Consider the following 16,819-nt stretch of genomic DNA (forward strand, 5'->3'; position numbering starts at 1 on the left):
TTGCTCTACACTTCACCTACACAAGAAGAACTTTCCAATATCCTTACGTCGTTCTGGGTTGGTTCTACGGCAAGTTTGTTAAGAATTTCATTTCGTTCCTAATAAGGCACGGAACATTAAAAAACACTTATTACAATTTTTGAAAGACAGCTGCGTAAATGTTGTATTTCCACTATTGCGTATAATAAGATTCACATGCTTTTTCATTAATCACGTATTCGTAATTTGGACCCTCTGAAATTCTAAAAGGTCTTACACTCTTCCTCCCCATCGTCTGCCCGCTTCAACACATGCCTCCACTTTACTCACCCTGATATACTGCAATTATCTGGCATACCACTAACAAGCAAGCAGACGCCTTTTACCTTACATATCTTGCTGTTACCAGCTACACAACAAAGTACAATATGAAATTACTTTCAACTAACATCTACTTAAATCCCATACCCCACACAAATTTCCTCAGAAAGTAATGTAGCTAGTAAACTTCGATCCTGAAGGAAGCTACAGACAATATAAAAATGTTAATAAAAGCCCAATGTATCAGACCAAGGACCTCCTAATGATATCAAAAATACTTCTGTATATGCGTGTGTGAAGATGTGATTTCTGGACATTGAAGACGTTATTTTTACCTTTTGAAATCTTGTTCCAACACATATCCCACTCTGCCAAGACATTTTGCTGCTTGATGTTTGGCATCAGTCCCTGGCCCACTGTGAAGCATATCAAGCAGAGATTCGGCAATCAAATCAAGAGAACGACGAATATAGCGACTGTTTTCTGGCAGCATAAAAGCTTCCTGCAAATAAAAAAAAAAAAAAAACAATAACATATTACTGCATACGATCTCGAATCATTAACAGGTTACGATAAATTTTTACCAATATTCATTAAATACTCAACTTGTCGTTGGTGAACGAACAATTCATTTTGAACGAATCTGTCCGCTACGATAAATAAGCAAGCGCAGTAAAATATTCATGTGCCAAAATATACAGAAAGCTAAGTATCACCAAAATTTGCTTTCTTTCCTCCAACTCTCCCAGATAACAAGATCCATGAATCTGGATTGAATTTCCTTTTTAATGATTTGCGACATGCATTACGACCTGGATTTGGTTTCAAGCTTCTGTTACCTCTTAGTTTCTTCAGCCAGCAACAGCTCTCAATCGAACAATAACTTACTGGACAGTTAAAATGAGGAAAATGAGGACGCCTATTGATTCATGGAAATATTAATCTAAAAGGAAGAAGGCTGGAGAAATATGGAAACAACTGCTTCCATTAGGCTTAATATGCTAGACAGATTATTCCGAGACAGGTATTCATTTCCATTTAAATTTGTTAGTTCTTAATATTGAGTGTCCTCTTATACTTATGATCCATCATCATATTTAACCCCTTTGTTCAAATATAATGGTACTAAAATAAACCATAACGTTCAATCTAGCCTTATTCTTAACAAATTTCATCTGATATGACAACTATCTAACTGATTATTTACTCACTGAACCTGTAGGGTAATAATACGTAAGTAGAGTGGATCTATTTGTAGTTCCACAAAGTTACCGTCTTTTCAAATGAATTATTTCGGTCAACGCTGCGCCCTTTATCAACATCCTGTCTGACTGGTCACTGGAACCTGTTTATTTCACATCATCTTATATCTATCTAACTATATTATTATTATCATTATTATTATTATTATTATTATTAAGTATTCTGTCTTTAGGCAGGTCCTGGGACTAATGATTTTTTTATTATTTATTTATTTATTTTAGATTTAGACCTGAAAATGTTTCCTCCACGTTTCTCGAACTTCAACTTCCTCTTTTAATACCCAATATCTTCTTCTGTCTCTCAAGTCATCGATCAGTTGTGTTCTTCTTCTAAGGCGATATGAAGAAGACAATTTCTTCGCAAGATATGTTCAATCCAATTGGCCTTTCTACGAAGGATGGTGGCTACAAACGTTCTCTTCTCTCCTATCCGTTTCAAAACGCTTCGTTTGTTACTCTTTCTGTCCATTTTATCTTCTCCATCTTCCTCAAACACCACATTCCGAAGCTCTCTAAATATTTCTTCTCTAACTTCCGTAATGTCCAAGTCTCTGAACTATAAAGTCCAATGCTCCAGATATAGCACTTGACCAACTTCTTCCTACATCCAATATTGAGCCTGCTAGTTAAGAGTGATCTTTTCTTGTTGAATGCTTCTTTGGCTACGGCAATTCTTGACCTGATCTCTTTGGTGAAGTAAACGTCTCTTGTCAAAATACTTCCCAGATACTTGAAAGTCTCGACCTCTTCAACTTCTTTTTGTTCTACTCTGATTTCTAAGGGCGCGTTTCCACGGGATATTCTCATGATTTTCGACCTTTCGATGTTGATTTCGATTCCATATAGTTTTCCAGTATCAACTATTTTGTCAATCATCTCCTGTAGTCCTTCTTCGGTTCTAGCTATAATAACCGTATCATCTGCATACCTGTATCTTGTTAATGATCTGCCCTCCAATCTTGAAATTCCCAATTTCCATTAACAAGTGCTGAATAATTGTGGCGACATACTACATCCTTGTCTGTTTCCTCTTCCAATCTCCACACTATTGGTTTCTTCTTCATTGACGCGTAACTTCACTCGTCCTACAGTATGTACAGGTTTCGAATGAATCGTCGCTCTCTCCAGTTGACTCCGATTTCTGTAAGTATTTTCAAAAGTTTCGTCCAATTGACCTGGTAGAAAGCTTTTTGCCAATCGATGAAGCACAAACACAGCCCTTCCCTCACATCACAAACTTATTCTGATATAATTCTCATCTACGCTATATATATATATATATAAATGTCCTGTAAAATAAAAAATGAGATCGGAGGGCACTCTAGAAACACATTTATTACACTGTTTGCACTTTTAGACAAGTCTTTTGATTTTTAAAAATATATTGTCTTCTATATAAAATTCAAAGGACTATAGCAGTCCTTTTGAAACGACTTTCTGAATGTTCCACTTTGAATCCTAGTGAGCTACGTATCTTAACGTGAACCTTTTGAGGATTATTTTTCCACTGTATTTTTTCTCGGTTGTATAACCAGTAAAACCACAAATATAATTCACCAGGATTCCAAGTGTGAACATTTAAAATGCCGTTACACACACACAAAAAGCATGGTTAAAAATCAAAAGGTTTGTCTAAAAGCGCTAATAGTGAAGTAAATTTTAGTATTTTCAGAATACTTCGTTATTTTTTTTTTTTTTTTTTCCAGAACATTACATTAAAATACTTAAAATGATGTGAAAAATAGGTTCCAGTCAACAGTCAGACAGAATATCGATAAAGGTCACAGTGTTGACCGAAAAGATACACTGAAAAGAAAACTTCGTGGAACAGATGTAGGTCCACTGTACTTATCTAACCTACTGTTTAGTTTTGCAACTACATTCTTCAAAGTTATATGTGTTTTTATTCTAATTACACCGCCATTAACACAGTTATATTTACAACGTAACATTCTCTTTGCACTTACATATCTTCCTAACAAAGACAAATTTATTTATAAGTTGTTGTACAAAGAACTTTTGCAGTGTTATGTTGTTACGGTTGTACTTAAATGACAACAGTCTCTATGAAGTATTTTAACAGTTGTCTATAGTGATTTTCAATCTTTCAACACTCGCGGACCGGCAAAGATAGGAGAAAAAGGGAACCAGCAATGTAGATACCACACTCCATTTAGGAATGAATTTTTTTAAGTTTTACGTCCCATGGTTATGCCGGCTAGGCTAAAGGAGACGGCGATGATGAGAAATGAATGAAATGGTAGAATGAAGAAAATGAAAGGAAACGGGTGAACCCCGAGAAAACTCATGCACACGATGTTTGTCCACCACAGCTCACTTGGCGCGAGCTGGGATCGAACCAAGGACCCCATGCGCCAAAGGTGAACGCTCTACCACTGAGCCACCGCGGCCCCACACTCCATTTAAATATTTAATTCTAGTACTACTTATTAACACTATTTAATATTATTCTTGAAACAGTGAACGCAGAAGTTACATATTTTAGAGCCACAACTGTATTTTATTTTCCCGTTAGAAATTTTACAATCACACAACTATAGTACTTACTTTTTTTTTTCTCTCTGTTTATTTACCAAAATCTTTTCGATTCGTGGATTCAATATTGAAACTCAAAGACGAAGAGTGGCATCAAAACGTCCAGTTGGTTCCTATTTTGTCTTAACTACATAGACGGCAGAATAAGTTGTATCACATAAATATGCAGCTGAAAAAGCAGCTAACAATTTCAATGCTATTTTCCTCAGATTGGGATATTCTTCACTCACAAACAACCGAAACTAATCTAGTGACTCGTTTTGCAATTTGAAGACGAGAGATACTCACAAGGAAGTTTTATGGATGACAAGGCTCAATTCACAGGGTAAAGCTGACCACTTGTTTACGCGGAGCGGCTGCCGAGAGCAATTGGTCTATATGTCCGAACGAATATTTAGAGGTTTATAAGATAAGGCAACGGTGAGTCATCTTACAGTGATTAGTAGACATACAGAAGATGGAAATACAATGAAAGGTATGGAGGTTCCACATGGTTTATTAGTGACCTGATCTCTACGTGTTATTATCTTAGTCTGTCTTCATTGATTAATCACTCGACTAACATCATAATTCGATCATGGGATCTTGAAGAAACCGAAACGCGTAATTTATAATCGACTATTCCAGATGATGGGTCATGGAGAAATCGATCAATTTGCTTCGAAAAATTTTATTCTCACCTAGACGCCATAATAATATAAAAACAATACATAGGTCTAGATATTTTATTTTAATCCTAAATTAGCTACGTGCCAGACTCGTATTTCCAGACACTACGGTGATCTACACCGAAATTTTTCGAATTTTCATTTACAGTACTAAATTATTTGCAAATTAATTAATTTCATTATGATTTTTTCGTTAAAACTTGCATAATTTGATGACATTAAGTAGTTTCCAGTTATTTTAAAACTTCTGCAAGCTTCTATCTCGGACACTTAAACCTTTCTAAAATAGCCTACTGTTCAATTTTGTAAGAGAAAAAGATTACAATATTACACTTAAAGGAAGTATAGTCATCTCTTTCTGGCTTTAAGGTCACCTCCAATTACTACTGGGAAGAATCATACACACAAGAAATTTAATAATACCTGTAGCTGTTTGCAAAGAGCAAGAAACTTCTCTGGATCATCTTCCCTGCACAATCGACGAAGAAGCTTCGATATTCTGGAATCTTCTGGCACTAACACACCACAATCTAGAACAGAAGGAATAAAAAGTAAAATCTTTGTAATTTATTTAATAATGTATTATATATATATTAGAAAATACAAAATATTTAATCGATCAGCCCATACCGTTCTTAATCTTGACAAAATCAGTATTTAAATACACAGTAAGTAGTTTAATGTAACCACACGCAAAAAATGTTAATACATAGTAAAAGAAAACAGTGATATTTAGTGTTAGAAGTTAATGTTTCAGCATTATATTTTTTGATCTAAACACATAACGATACATTATTCTATTAGAAGTGCGAAAATCACGAAAAAGATCAAATTGCAATCCCCATTTATGGAATTGCAATTCTTTAGTTTTAAGAACTTAAACGGATATTTGACCAACTCCCGCGATACCATATTCTATTAGGGGATTTCAATGCGAGAGTATATTTTCAAACCAACTACACAAAACGAATGTCTACATAAGGAAAGTAGACTCGTGAACTTTGCAACGTCTAAACACTTTATCATGAAAAGTACAACATTTCCACATCGCGACATTCGTAAATATACTCAGACCTCACCAGATGGAAAAACACAATCAATTTGTTCATATTTTAGTAGACAGAAGATGACAGTGTAGCATAATTGATCTTCGGACGTTTAGAGGAGCTGAGTGTGACACTGATCACTACAGGGTAGTAGCGATTATAAGAGAAGTTATCGTTAGAGAAAAAAAATCTTCTGCATCTGAAAAACGGCGAGGTTTAGTTTAAAGAAATTAAAGGAGAGTTAGGTGAAAGAGGAATATCAGATTGAAGTATCGAATAAATTTTCTTTTATAGAAGGTTTGGAATACACTATTAGTGTTGAGAATACTTGGATCAAAATTAAGGATTGCATTAAAATTTCAGCAAAAGAAAAATTAGGGCGCGTGGATATACATAGGAACAAACCATCATTCAACCATTAATATATTAAAGTAACAGAGAAGAGAAAACAAACAAAACTGTGTTGGCTACAAAATCCGAATGATAGAATTGCACAAAACTTCACTGACATCAAGCTGGAAACTTCAAAAACTTTTAGAACAAAGAAACGTGAAATTTTTAAAGTTAAATTTATTGAACTTGAATATATAACAGTAAAAATAAAAATATTCGGGACACGTCTAAAGACATCAACAAATTTAAGAAAAGCTATTAAGCTCGCGCATATATGGTAAAGAAAGTGGACGGCACAATTCTCACGGGTACGAATAGTGTTTTGAATAGATGGAAATTTCTTTGACAATTTGCTCACCATGTGGCCAAGCAATAATGTACATGAAGAAAGTGAAATGCACACGGCAGAACTATATATTCCAGAGCCTATCAGAACAGAAATAGAAATTGCTATAAACAAATTAATGAAACACAAATCTCCGGATGTACACAAAATTCCTGTTGCGTTAATTTTAACTGGAGTACAAAAGCTGTAGAACGAGATACATAACTTATTCTCCTCATCTGGAACAAGGAGGAATTGCCAGAAGAAAGAAAAGAATCAATTCTTCTCCGAACTTCTTTTATTTAAGGATCACAAACTATGCTTTTCGTTTTTCTTTAAAGAAAAAATTCTTGCCGTTTCTATTATTGTATTTTATTTTTCATTTACATTTCAGAGTTCACAAATATTTCTCCTATGCAGCATTCTTTTTTTTTTTTTTTTTTTTTATGCCAAGTAAACGAACAATCTCAATGAAATGAATATCCATCGCGCGCGCACGTATCCAGACGGCAGAAGCCAGGATGTTTAAGGCGGGAAGACACGGTTTTTCAGTTTTATTATTTCCACTCAAAAATACATGTGCTATACAAAATAATACAGTTTACTTTTATAGACACATTACACACTAAGGAAGACACTACTATTTTCAACAGTCTCATATTTTATTCGAACTATTTTTTATTTATTTATTTTTTTTAGATTTCTGGGCTTTCGGCATCTATGGTCACTTAGCCCGTCACGTTTGAGGGATGACGTCCCTCGACGAGCCGGGGAAAGGGAAGGAAGGAACCGGTCTGGGACCTATAAGTTAGGTACCACCCCAGCATTTGAATAGTGTGAATGAGGAAAACTTCATTCAGGGTGGCTGGCCTAAAAAAGCGTTCTACACTTTTTCGACCGAGTGACCCCACCCGGAATCGAACCCGGGACCGTTCTAATTCTAATGAATTTTATGGAATATTATGTAAGTTTGAGGGTTTGTCAAAAAGCCTAACAATAATTGACTAGGTACCTTCGAAATATTTTTTTCTTTTTATTTTATTCTGATGAATCGATATTTGTACAGTAGATTCTAAGAACTTACACTACTAAACTATGTGCTAGTTGTCCTTGCAGTACTTTTTTTTTTTTTTCTTGATAAAATATTATCCGGAAAGTCGCGCAATCCAAACTTTGGAGTATCAAAACTTTTGCACCGCGAGCGAGGACGAAATGAAACCTGCAACCAATAAAGACACTGTTTATAGATAATCTTGAGGGAATTGACATTTGTCCTCATAACATCACGAAATGGTGACAGGTGTGGCACTGTATGTAGGCAAATGAGAATATTAATGGTAGACTGGGTGAGATTATCGTTCTGAAACAATAAAGACACTGATAGTAAGTGCAGACATCCCACGACCGTAATATTGGCGTGCCATAAAAATATCTGTTTTCAGGCATTATGACGTAATCCTGACGGTATCCGAGAATATCAACACATACGGTTAACCACCAACTATCCTGCGAATAGACTGCTACTAAAAACATTATATATATATATATACAGTGAAACCTGTCTTTAGCGGAATCGAGCGGGACTTGCAAAAATTTCCGTTAAAGTCAGGTTTCCGCTTAGTGGAGGTAGACCTTTCCTTTCTTTAAAAAAAAATACATGCTTATAAAGGGGCATACTGAGAAAATATATTGCTGTACGTACATTGTTCGATTACAGTACTTCTTTCTTCTACGAATAAATACACAAAAAATTTTAAATGAATACAAAATATGCTATGCACACGTTATCTTTATTTTTCTAATAGCCAAGCAGGGTTTTCTGTGTACATTGCTGCTTGACTTTCCGCATACACTTTAGCCTGAGAAATTATACTAAGAGAATCAGAATCATTTTTTCGTAAGGCAAATTTTTGCAGTTCCTTTAAACTTCTGAGAGAATCTTGATATGTATTTATTCTACACTCTTCTTGGAACTCTGTATCGTATTCCTCTTCTTCCTCTATCTCGTTTTCTTTTTTCCGACATTCTGTATGATTCTTTATTAAGTTGCGGGGATTAAGGACAATTTGTGGGGGTGAATATGAGTAGTAGTTGGGGAAGGTCAACACTGTCCAGAAATATTTAACAAAAGAACGAACATTTTATCGCAGACAGTGTAATGTATATGTCTCACAGAATGTCTAAACATCTTCTAAACGCTGTAGTCCGGAATTCAGAATTTTCCTTTAAATGTTTATTTTTCTTTCTGTTGTCCGCGTAACACAGTTTTCGCTTAATGAAGGGAGTTTCACACGTTTTGTTCTCCAAAATTCATGGAACCGTGAAATATTTCCGTTTAAGACAGTTTTCCATTTAATAAAGGGTCCGTTGAAGACAGGTTTTACTGTATATATATATATAAAACCTTACAAATCATGGAGGAAAAGTAATACTCTACCTACCCCTGGCAAAGACTTTCTCAATGGTTTGTAAGTTTCTTATTTTGTTTGGGTAAGAGTGCACTTTATGCCGAACATTCATTGGAACCGATTCCTCGGAACAGTTCAGAGATCAGTTCCCAAAAATAATCCCATGAATCGAACCAATCAAAAAGTAAATTCTAGACAAGTTTTGCAGACCACCTAATAAGCAATCGTAACCTAACTTCACACCAGCAAACTAAGATATATCATGAAATGATAATAGATTACGATTGCTAACCAAATGATCTACCACATTCACCAAGAATTTACTCTGCAATTACTAAGTACAAGGGCAATATACTTGAGAACTGACGCTGAAATATTCCGAGAAATCAATGCCGGTGAAACGCTATCAATTTTCAGATCTAAATGAGGAGCTACCGCCCCCCAAACCCCCCGCTCAAGTACTATAAAAGCATCAAAAACAACAATAAATAACCAAACCACTACTATAAATCTAACGTAATAAGGTCTAAAATTACTGTAAAAAAATTAATTTACACTCACCATTAATTATAAATCAACCACCCAGCAGCAGACTATCCCCTTATGACTACGGCGCATTCGACCCATATTAAATTTACGTCTACCGAACAAACTCTCGTCCACTCCAACTGCTATTCCAGGACTCCGATAAGGTCATATTTCAACAACAACAACAACGAAAAAAAAATAATCTGAAACTCACTTTAGAATATCAGAAACAAAACGACATGCAAACTGACTTCACTTCACCAACGCAACAGTCACATTCAACCGTACAACATTCGAACATCAGTTACGAATACATAACAACCAATCAGCGACTTCAACAGAACCAACCAACCACAGCACAGGAGGCAACATCAGTGCCACCAACCGCTAAAACACCGACTTCGTACCTGTTACAAATAACAGTGATTCCGTTCCCCCAATGCCACTTTCAGTGACAAAATCACTTGTTCGGCATAAACTGCACTTTGTATGTACCGGTTTACCAGTAGGACAGTTGGTGGCTAATCACACTATCTAGTTGTCATATTACGATACAATGCTGGATTTATTATTATTATTCACTTCAGGCCCATGTATTGTTCTTGTTTCGGAACGATCAGCCATCAAAATTCCCATTTGTCCACAAACAATCCCACCTGTCTGTAGTTCGAGATTTTTTACATTTCGTTAAAAAAAAAAAAAAAAAAAAAAAATCGTATGTTTCTGGCATTTGTGAGGACGAATGTCGAACCCACTCCACCCTCAAATATATCTACACAGACAGGCCTTCTTTGGGTAGAGGTTTCATTTCTCCCACACTTATGGTTCAAAAGTTCTCGTAATTCAAATCTGATGCTTCTTAATAATAGTAACTCAAACTGAATACTTAATATTTATTTACAGAGAGTAATTGATGCATTTTTATTGAATTTGAAATACGATAAGTGTTTTCAGATTTCCATTAAAAGTGCACTAAAAAGAATCTCTACTGTACTGTCTCAACTACTCCACCTGTGGTTTTCTCAGCAGGACTAAGTACATCATATGAAAACGGAATCACTTTATATGAAAACACCTTGTACTTCAAATGAGATTAGAAGTACAAGGCAAAATTGCTCTTCGGTGGTAAAACTGACTCGTTTATTATTGAACAATTCCAACAATGAGATTTACTGATAAAACATTGAAAACTAAACATTCTGCAGTTACAAACTCCAAATATATGTGTGTCAACTTCTTGTGACTGCTTTTAATTTCTTATAATTAATATAAAGTTTAAATCTGAACATACATGAAAGACTTAAGAAAATTACGCACATTACTCTACAAGAGATGAGTATTGCCTTGTTGATATTAAAAGTGATGCATAGCTGAATTTAAACTTAAGCTATTAAAAATTAATTGTGCATATCGCTTTTCTTCAGTAACACAATTTTAATTTCAACAAGGCAATTGTCATGATTTGTAGTGTAATGTAAATAGTCGTATGTGGCTACTTAATATTCTTAACATTTCAATGCATATTCAACTTTAAGTGTGGGACTAACTCCAAAAGATTAAAAAGTAATTACACGTAGTTGAGCCACATATTTAGTTTGTCAACATAGAATGTTTGGGTATTATCTAGTTTCTCCCTCAAATCATTTGACAGTGATTCTGGTTCACTTGGTAGTGATTACTCTTCGTTACTTGTAACAGTCATGAGTATGAATACAATGAGGACGTATGGTATACAGCGCATAAAACACGAAACTACTTGTGCTAGACGGCCAGTAAAAAGCACGAATGCTATCTACCCAAGTCAGAACAGGAGCGCAGCAAGGGGCCCCGAGCTGTAGCGAGGAGAATAAATGCCATCTGAATGTTTTAAAATTAGTCCAAGTAGATATTTTATAGGACTGAACAAACAAACAAACAAACAAAAAAAAATCAGTTTTAATTTTTTAACCCTTCCACCTTCAATGAAATAAATTTTCATAGAAAGAAGTAATTCAATTTTCATCTATAACTTAATTTTGCACTGAAAAAGACAACAGCAAGAGTAATTGAAATGATACATAAAGGCAAAAAACCTTAACGACACAATGTTAATGCCAAGTCCTCTTTCACATTTCAAACTGTGAACAGGTAACAGTTTACCAGTGAATATATTGATCTCTTAATCGTATCCTTTATTTAGTTATTAGCAGATATTCATTATTATTATTTACATGATTATGTGTTGATAGCTGAAGATATATTCATTCTAGACACCTTAACGCCATACCGGAATATTGCGATGAGGCTGCAAACCTCGACATGCTTTAAGACTCATTCACTAAGTGAACACTAGTTTTGTAAACGTTAATAATAAGCTTTGCCCCTGTATTATGAACATCAGGTTGGAAGTACTAATGCTTCACTAAATGATCATCTTCCAAGTACTTATCACATCATGTACTCTAGTTTACAATTAAGTTAGGCATACAAGCATTAAAAAAAAAAAAAAAAAAAAAAAAAAAAATCAAGTTTTCTACCAATTGAGGTTATTGTGTAACTGTACGAACATAAGACATCGAGCCTTAATCTCTCTTCCACTTCTTGTAATAAAATTGCTGTTCTCTGCCTACTAATAAGGAAGTAGATAACAAGAATTACAGGAATGACCCCCCCCCCAAAAAAAAAAGAGCGTCAAAAGATTGCGATCTTGGCCAATAATTAGTTTTCGGTTCAGAGGTCACAAAATTTTTAAACGTCCCCTAAATAGAGTTTTATTATTATTATTATTATTAACGGAATAAGCACATCACACTGAGTTAAGTGATACTTTGAGTTTGGCTACACTATATGTAGTTCTCCAGATATAAGGCCTACAAGAAAATTTTTGATTGAAATACCTTTTGTTTAAAAAAAAAAATGGAATGTAGTATCTCCCCCAAATCCATCGACAACTCCAAAGCCGGTACTGTGACAAAGTGAGCCGTTGTAAACGAGCACGTTTGTGTATACCCACCATCGCTGACGCACCCTTACCCTGGCGTTCGGATACCCCTGCTACGCTCCTGTCTTGACTCGGTTAGTTAGAATTCGTGCATTTTAGGAGCCACGTAGCTCAAGATGGTTTGTGCTTTATGCACTGTATATTTTATGCCATACGTATTTATACTCTTCACAATTACAAATAACGAACCGTAATCACTACTAACTAAGCCAGTGTCACTATCAAGTGATTTGTGGGAGAAATTAAGTAATATTCCAAGATAATTCAAATTAATGAATATTGTTCACATTGTAATAAACACAAACGGTACTACACGAGAGAAGTGTTGGCAACAAATATTATGAGCCATATTGCCTACGACCTGGTAAATGCAATTTCGTAATTTGGTCACACACGAAATTATCTCACAACATGAAATTTGGGTTAAAGTCAAAGCCGTACAATATTGTGAAAATAGTTTGTAGCAATACTGTGAAAAAAATAATGAGAAGAAATGGATAATGTCCTCGTTTGTGCTCATAATATGTAAGAAGACCAATGTTTATTTATTCATTTTCATAAGCGGTTATCAAGATGGAACTATTTGACAAGCGGAGAGAATTACAAAGTTGAAATGTGGAAAAGTAACGAGCATTTGAAGTCTGGACGTGGCTGCAGGTATGCAAATATGTTATCCTGGATGAGAACCAATATGGATGATGAGGAAAAATCTTTTGAAACTGTGTAAAAGTCAGGCATTAATAAATTAACAACAAACTGCAAGAGGAAGAAGTTATACTTTTCAATGTAATGGTAAATCACACATTCAAAGGTCGAACTGGCGAAAAGAAGCAACGAAGGGAACATTTTCTGAGCATGCTCATTAAGCCTGACCTAACCTAACCTTGAACGTTTTGTCGGAAACCAGGCAGACAACTTCGGAAATTTATTTCTACCTTAACCTAATCTGACTTTAAACTTTTTGTCGAAAAACCAGGGGACGATTAACTTCGAAATAATTGCAAAAACCCTGTGCCATAACCATTTATTCACTTTGTAGATTCACATTATATACTAGTAACTTACACGTAGTTTCTGATGATAGGCTGTATCTTTACACAATGGTTGTATACAGATTTTAATGTGTTCAAATGAACACCCAAAACAAAACAAAAACAAAATACACTGTAAAATTACTTAGTGAATTATTGTATGTACAAGGGAAATTTCTTACCTAGTCTGTTCTTGGTTCCTTCGGAATCACTTAGGTGTTTTGCTGTTGATGAGGATAATCCATCAGAGTGACTTCCCTTGTTCAGCGATTCTTGAAATTTTCCACGAGAAATGAAATTATGATCATTCTCTCTGTCCACTTTACGGGAAAACCCTCGGCCAATCCGAGAGTTGGCACCTCTCCTTTCCACTGTTCCTCGTGCCATCCGAACTTCATCCCGAATTCGTGGCCGAGGTTTGGCCCTATGCTCTGGTCTATCACGTTGACAGATCACAATCGTTGGAAGTGGACTCCTAATATCAATGCTACTGTCACTGGAACAAAACAACAATTTGTCTTTCTCCCCTTCCCCCTTGTCAGTAACTTTGGACTTGACTTCCCTATCGGGTTCTCTAGTATCGTCCGGATCTTTGGAGCTTTTTGAAGCTTTTGGCTTATTGTTAGAACTATTGGTTTGCATTACCTTATCCTTACATTACGGTGTTGTAACTATCCAACTTGTTCTGTAGTTAGAATAAACCACATCCGTGACATGTAGGTCCGTTTACACCTTAACGTATTTGGACCAGACCCCACTATTGCTCTTCCATGCAGCTTATCTAGTGACAATGGTGGCACATCAATGCGAAACAAATGACTAACCGTTCCACAAAAATATTACTTTTTTAAAGAAAGAACAAGTTATAAATAGATTAAAATGATTCCATTTTAATATTGTTTTAAAAATTTTTTACTAATCAAATATTGGATATTTACCTTTAATATATCAATTTAAGAGATAGTATGTTCAGATTGAGAACATCCAGGCCATTATATTATGACGATAAATATATTTTCTTTTTCTAAATATTAGTTCATATTCAATTTTACTGGGCACATATATTATCACAGATCACATAGTCTAACAGATATGTATTATGGATATAAGTATATCTAGTACCATGATCACCATATTATGCTTACACACGGCATATGGTATAACAAAAATAAAAAAAAATAAAAAAACTTTCAAAAACCATGTTCTTTAAAGCCGCTTTTCAATAATAATATATGCCAATCAGTCACTGGGTAAATTTGCAGTAAGTCTGCGAACTTACTGCATATTTACTCAGTGACTGGTTGGCATACGGTCGTAATCAGAGTCGCTCTGCCACGTGACTAGCGCCATACTAAAAAATTCTAATAACACGTTTCATGCAGTAGTCAGACTCTTAGTATGACTCTAATCATACGTGAAAATGACTCTGCATAGGCCCGTCGTGATCACCGCTGACATGGCCACCGCATTGGTGGTCAAGCGGATGGTTGCCCACTGGATTTTTGAAAGGTGTTCATTTCTCGAATATATATATATATCAAAACATACTAATGAGTATTTTCTCCAAAATACTGATTTTAAGTTTAAATATAAAATATTGATATAAAATGTTCCTTAAAATATTTATTCAAATACTTCAATATTTGAAGATATTAAGGGAAGATATATACCCGTCTGAATTCTCTGCGAAAGACGCGCAATTGTGTCGGCCCTAATCACATGTACCCCTGCTGACGACGTCAGCTTTGTCCAGCACATATTGTGTGAGAAATTGCATAAGTATATCTATATATGATATTACAGGCAATGGATATCTATTCTCATGTATTGTTAGAACACGGGCGTCGTTAGCGAGGGGGTCGGGGAGGACGCGTCAGCCCAGATTTTAGTCAAATGTATTTAAAGAAACTAAGAGAACTTTGTATATATATAACTTTTGTGGGAAAGAAGATTTTGATTTTGATTCCCCCCCCCCCCGATATTTAAAAAGCTAACGACACCAGTGGTTAGAAAACAAGGATTTCTGAAAACTGATTCTTCGCAACATCGATTACTGTAGAGCCTAAATAAGAGCAAAAAATTTGAAGGGTACTAAGGCGTGCCAAAAAACCCTCATACGTTAATGCGAGGAAATGAACTAAAATAAACTAAACTGAAAGAAGAGTGAAGCCCTCCCTGCTAGTCTAGTGGTTAGTCCGTGTCCCTTGGGTGCAGATAGTCCCGAGTTCGATTCTGATGGGAAAGCACAAAATTTAATTTTCACTTTCATTAACTATTTGTCTCCTTTAACCTAAATGGCATAACTGAGATACATTAAACTTTTTTTTAAAAAAATACATTTTTTTACAAAGAGGTAAGCAAAGTGTCTTCCTATGGGCAGAATTCGTTAAATGACAACCTCAAACACATATTATCATTTAATCATTGATCTTATTTATTTCGAATTTCTATAGAGGTACGCGATGGGTCAGTGGTAGAGCATCTGTGTATGGGGTATCTGGTTCGATCCCAGCTCGCGTCAAGTGACCTTTGTAGTCAACAAACATCATGTGAGTGGGTTTTCTTGGGATTCTCCCACTTTATATTCCATTATTTCATTCTGAACACAGTTTTAAAATTCTTTCATCATTGAATACCGTGGGTAATAACAGTGTGGGCAATTGCTCTCCTCTGGATTTTCTAAAGAAGTTAGGTTCTTCGAAATACTGTAGGGTAGAGTGGGGACAACTGGGACAATTTTCCGTTGCGATTTTTTTTAAACCTACAATTTTCCTTCAATTGATAAACCAAAGGTGGCATATTAAATATTGATCCTTTGGGAACAGTCCACATTTTTTTGGAAGTCAGTAGAAATATATTTCTTTAAAAATTTGTTGAAGTTACTTCAACAGCGCATTTTGTCCCATTTGTCCACATTGGCAGGTCAACTGGGACAAAGTAATATATATGTAAATAGTGGGGAGTTTACATTATGGGGCATTTACACTTAGTCGATTTGCGTTCGATTCAGTTGAATTGACGTCACTTTCAACTTAATCGACCGTGTAAACGGGACTTCAACTTAATCGCTTGTTGATCGAAGGCGACTAATCGACTGGCAACTGAATTAAAAGACGTTCTATTTTCTGTGGTTGAAATAATTGAACACATCCATCAATCTGATTCGGCCTAGTTGCTTCGATTTAGTGGCAAATGCAGCGAGTCGATTTAGTCGTGCGACTAAATCGACTAAGTGTAAACGCCCCATTAAATGGTCGACATTACACGGTAAACCAGTATGAGTTTTAAATATATGACTATATAAACAAGAAACATCATACTG

General features: G+C 35.3%; 1 protein-coding gene across 2 annotated transcripts in view; it reads right to left on the reverse strand.

Annotated features, from left to right (window-relative positions):
• nonC (serine/threonine-protein kinase Smg1) overlaps window positions 1-14,288 on the reverse strand; it is a 358,879-nt gene extending 344,591 nt beyond the window's left edge. For both annotated transcript variants that reach the window (XM_081750559.1, XM_081750558.1), the window contains exons 1-3: window positions 13,680-14,288; window positions 5,210-5,316; window positions 636-802 (exon numbers count right to left, since the gene is read on the reverse strand). In XM_081750559.1, the coding sequence (XP_081606685.1) occupies window positions 636-802; window positions 5,210-5,316; window positions 13,680-14,139 (734 nt within the window). In that variant the 5' untranslated portion in view covers window positions 14,140-14,288. The remainder of the gene's footprint in view (window positions 1-635; window positions 803-5,209; window positions 5,317-13,679) is intronic.
• Between the last annotated feature and the right edge of the window lie 2,531 nt (window positions 14,289-16,819).

The sequence above is a fragment of the Thermobia domestica genome, chromosome 3, assembly GCF_964235325.1.
Source record: "Thermobia domestica chromosome 3, izTheDome1.hap1.1, whole genome shotgun sequence".
Lineage (NCBI taxonomy): Eukaryota > Metazoa > Arthropoda > Insecta > Zygentoma > Lepismatidae > Thermobia > Thermobia domestica.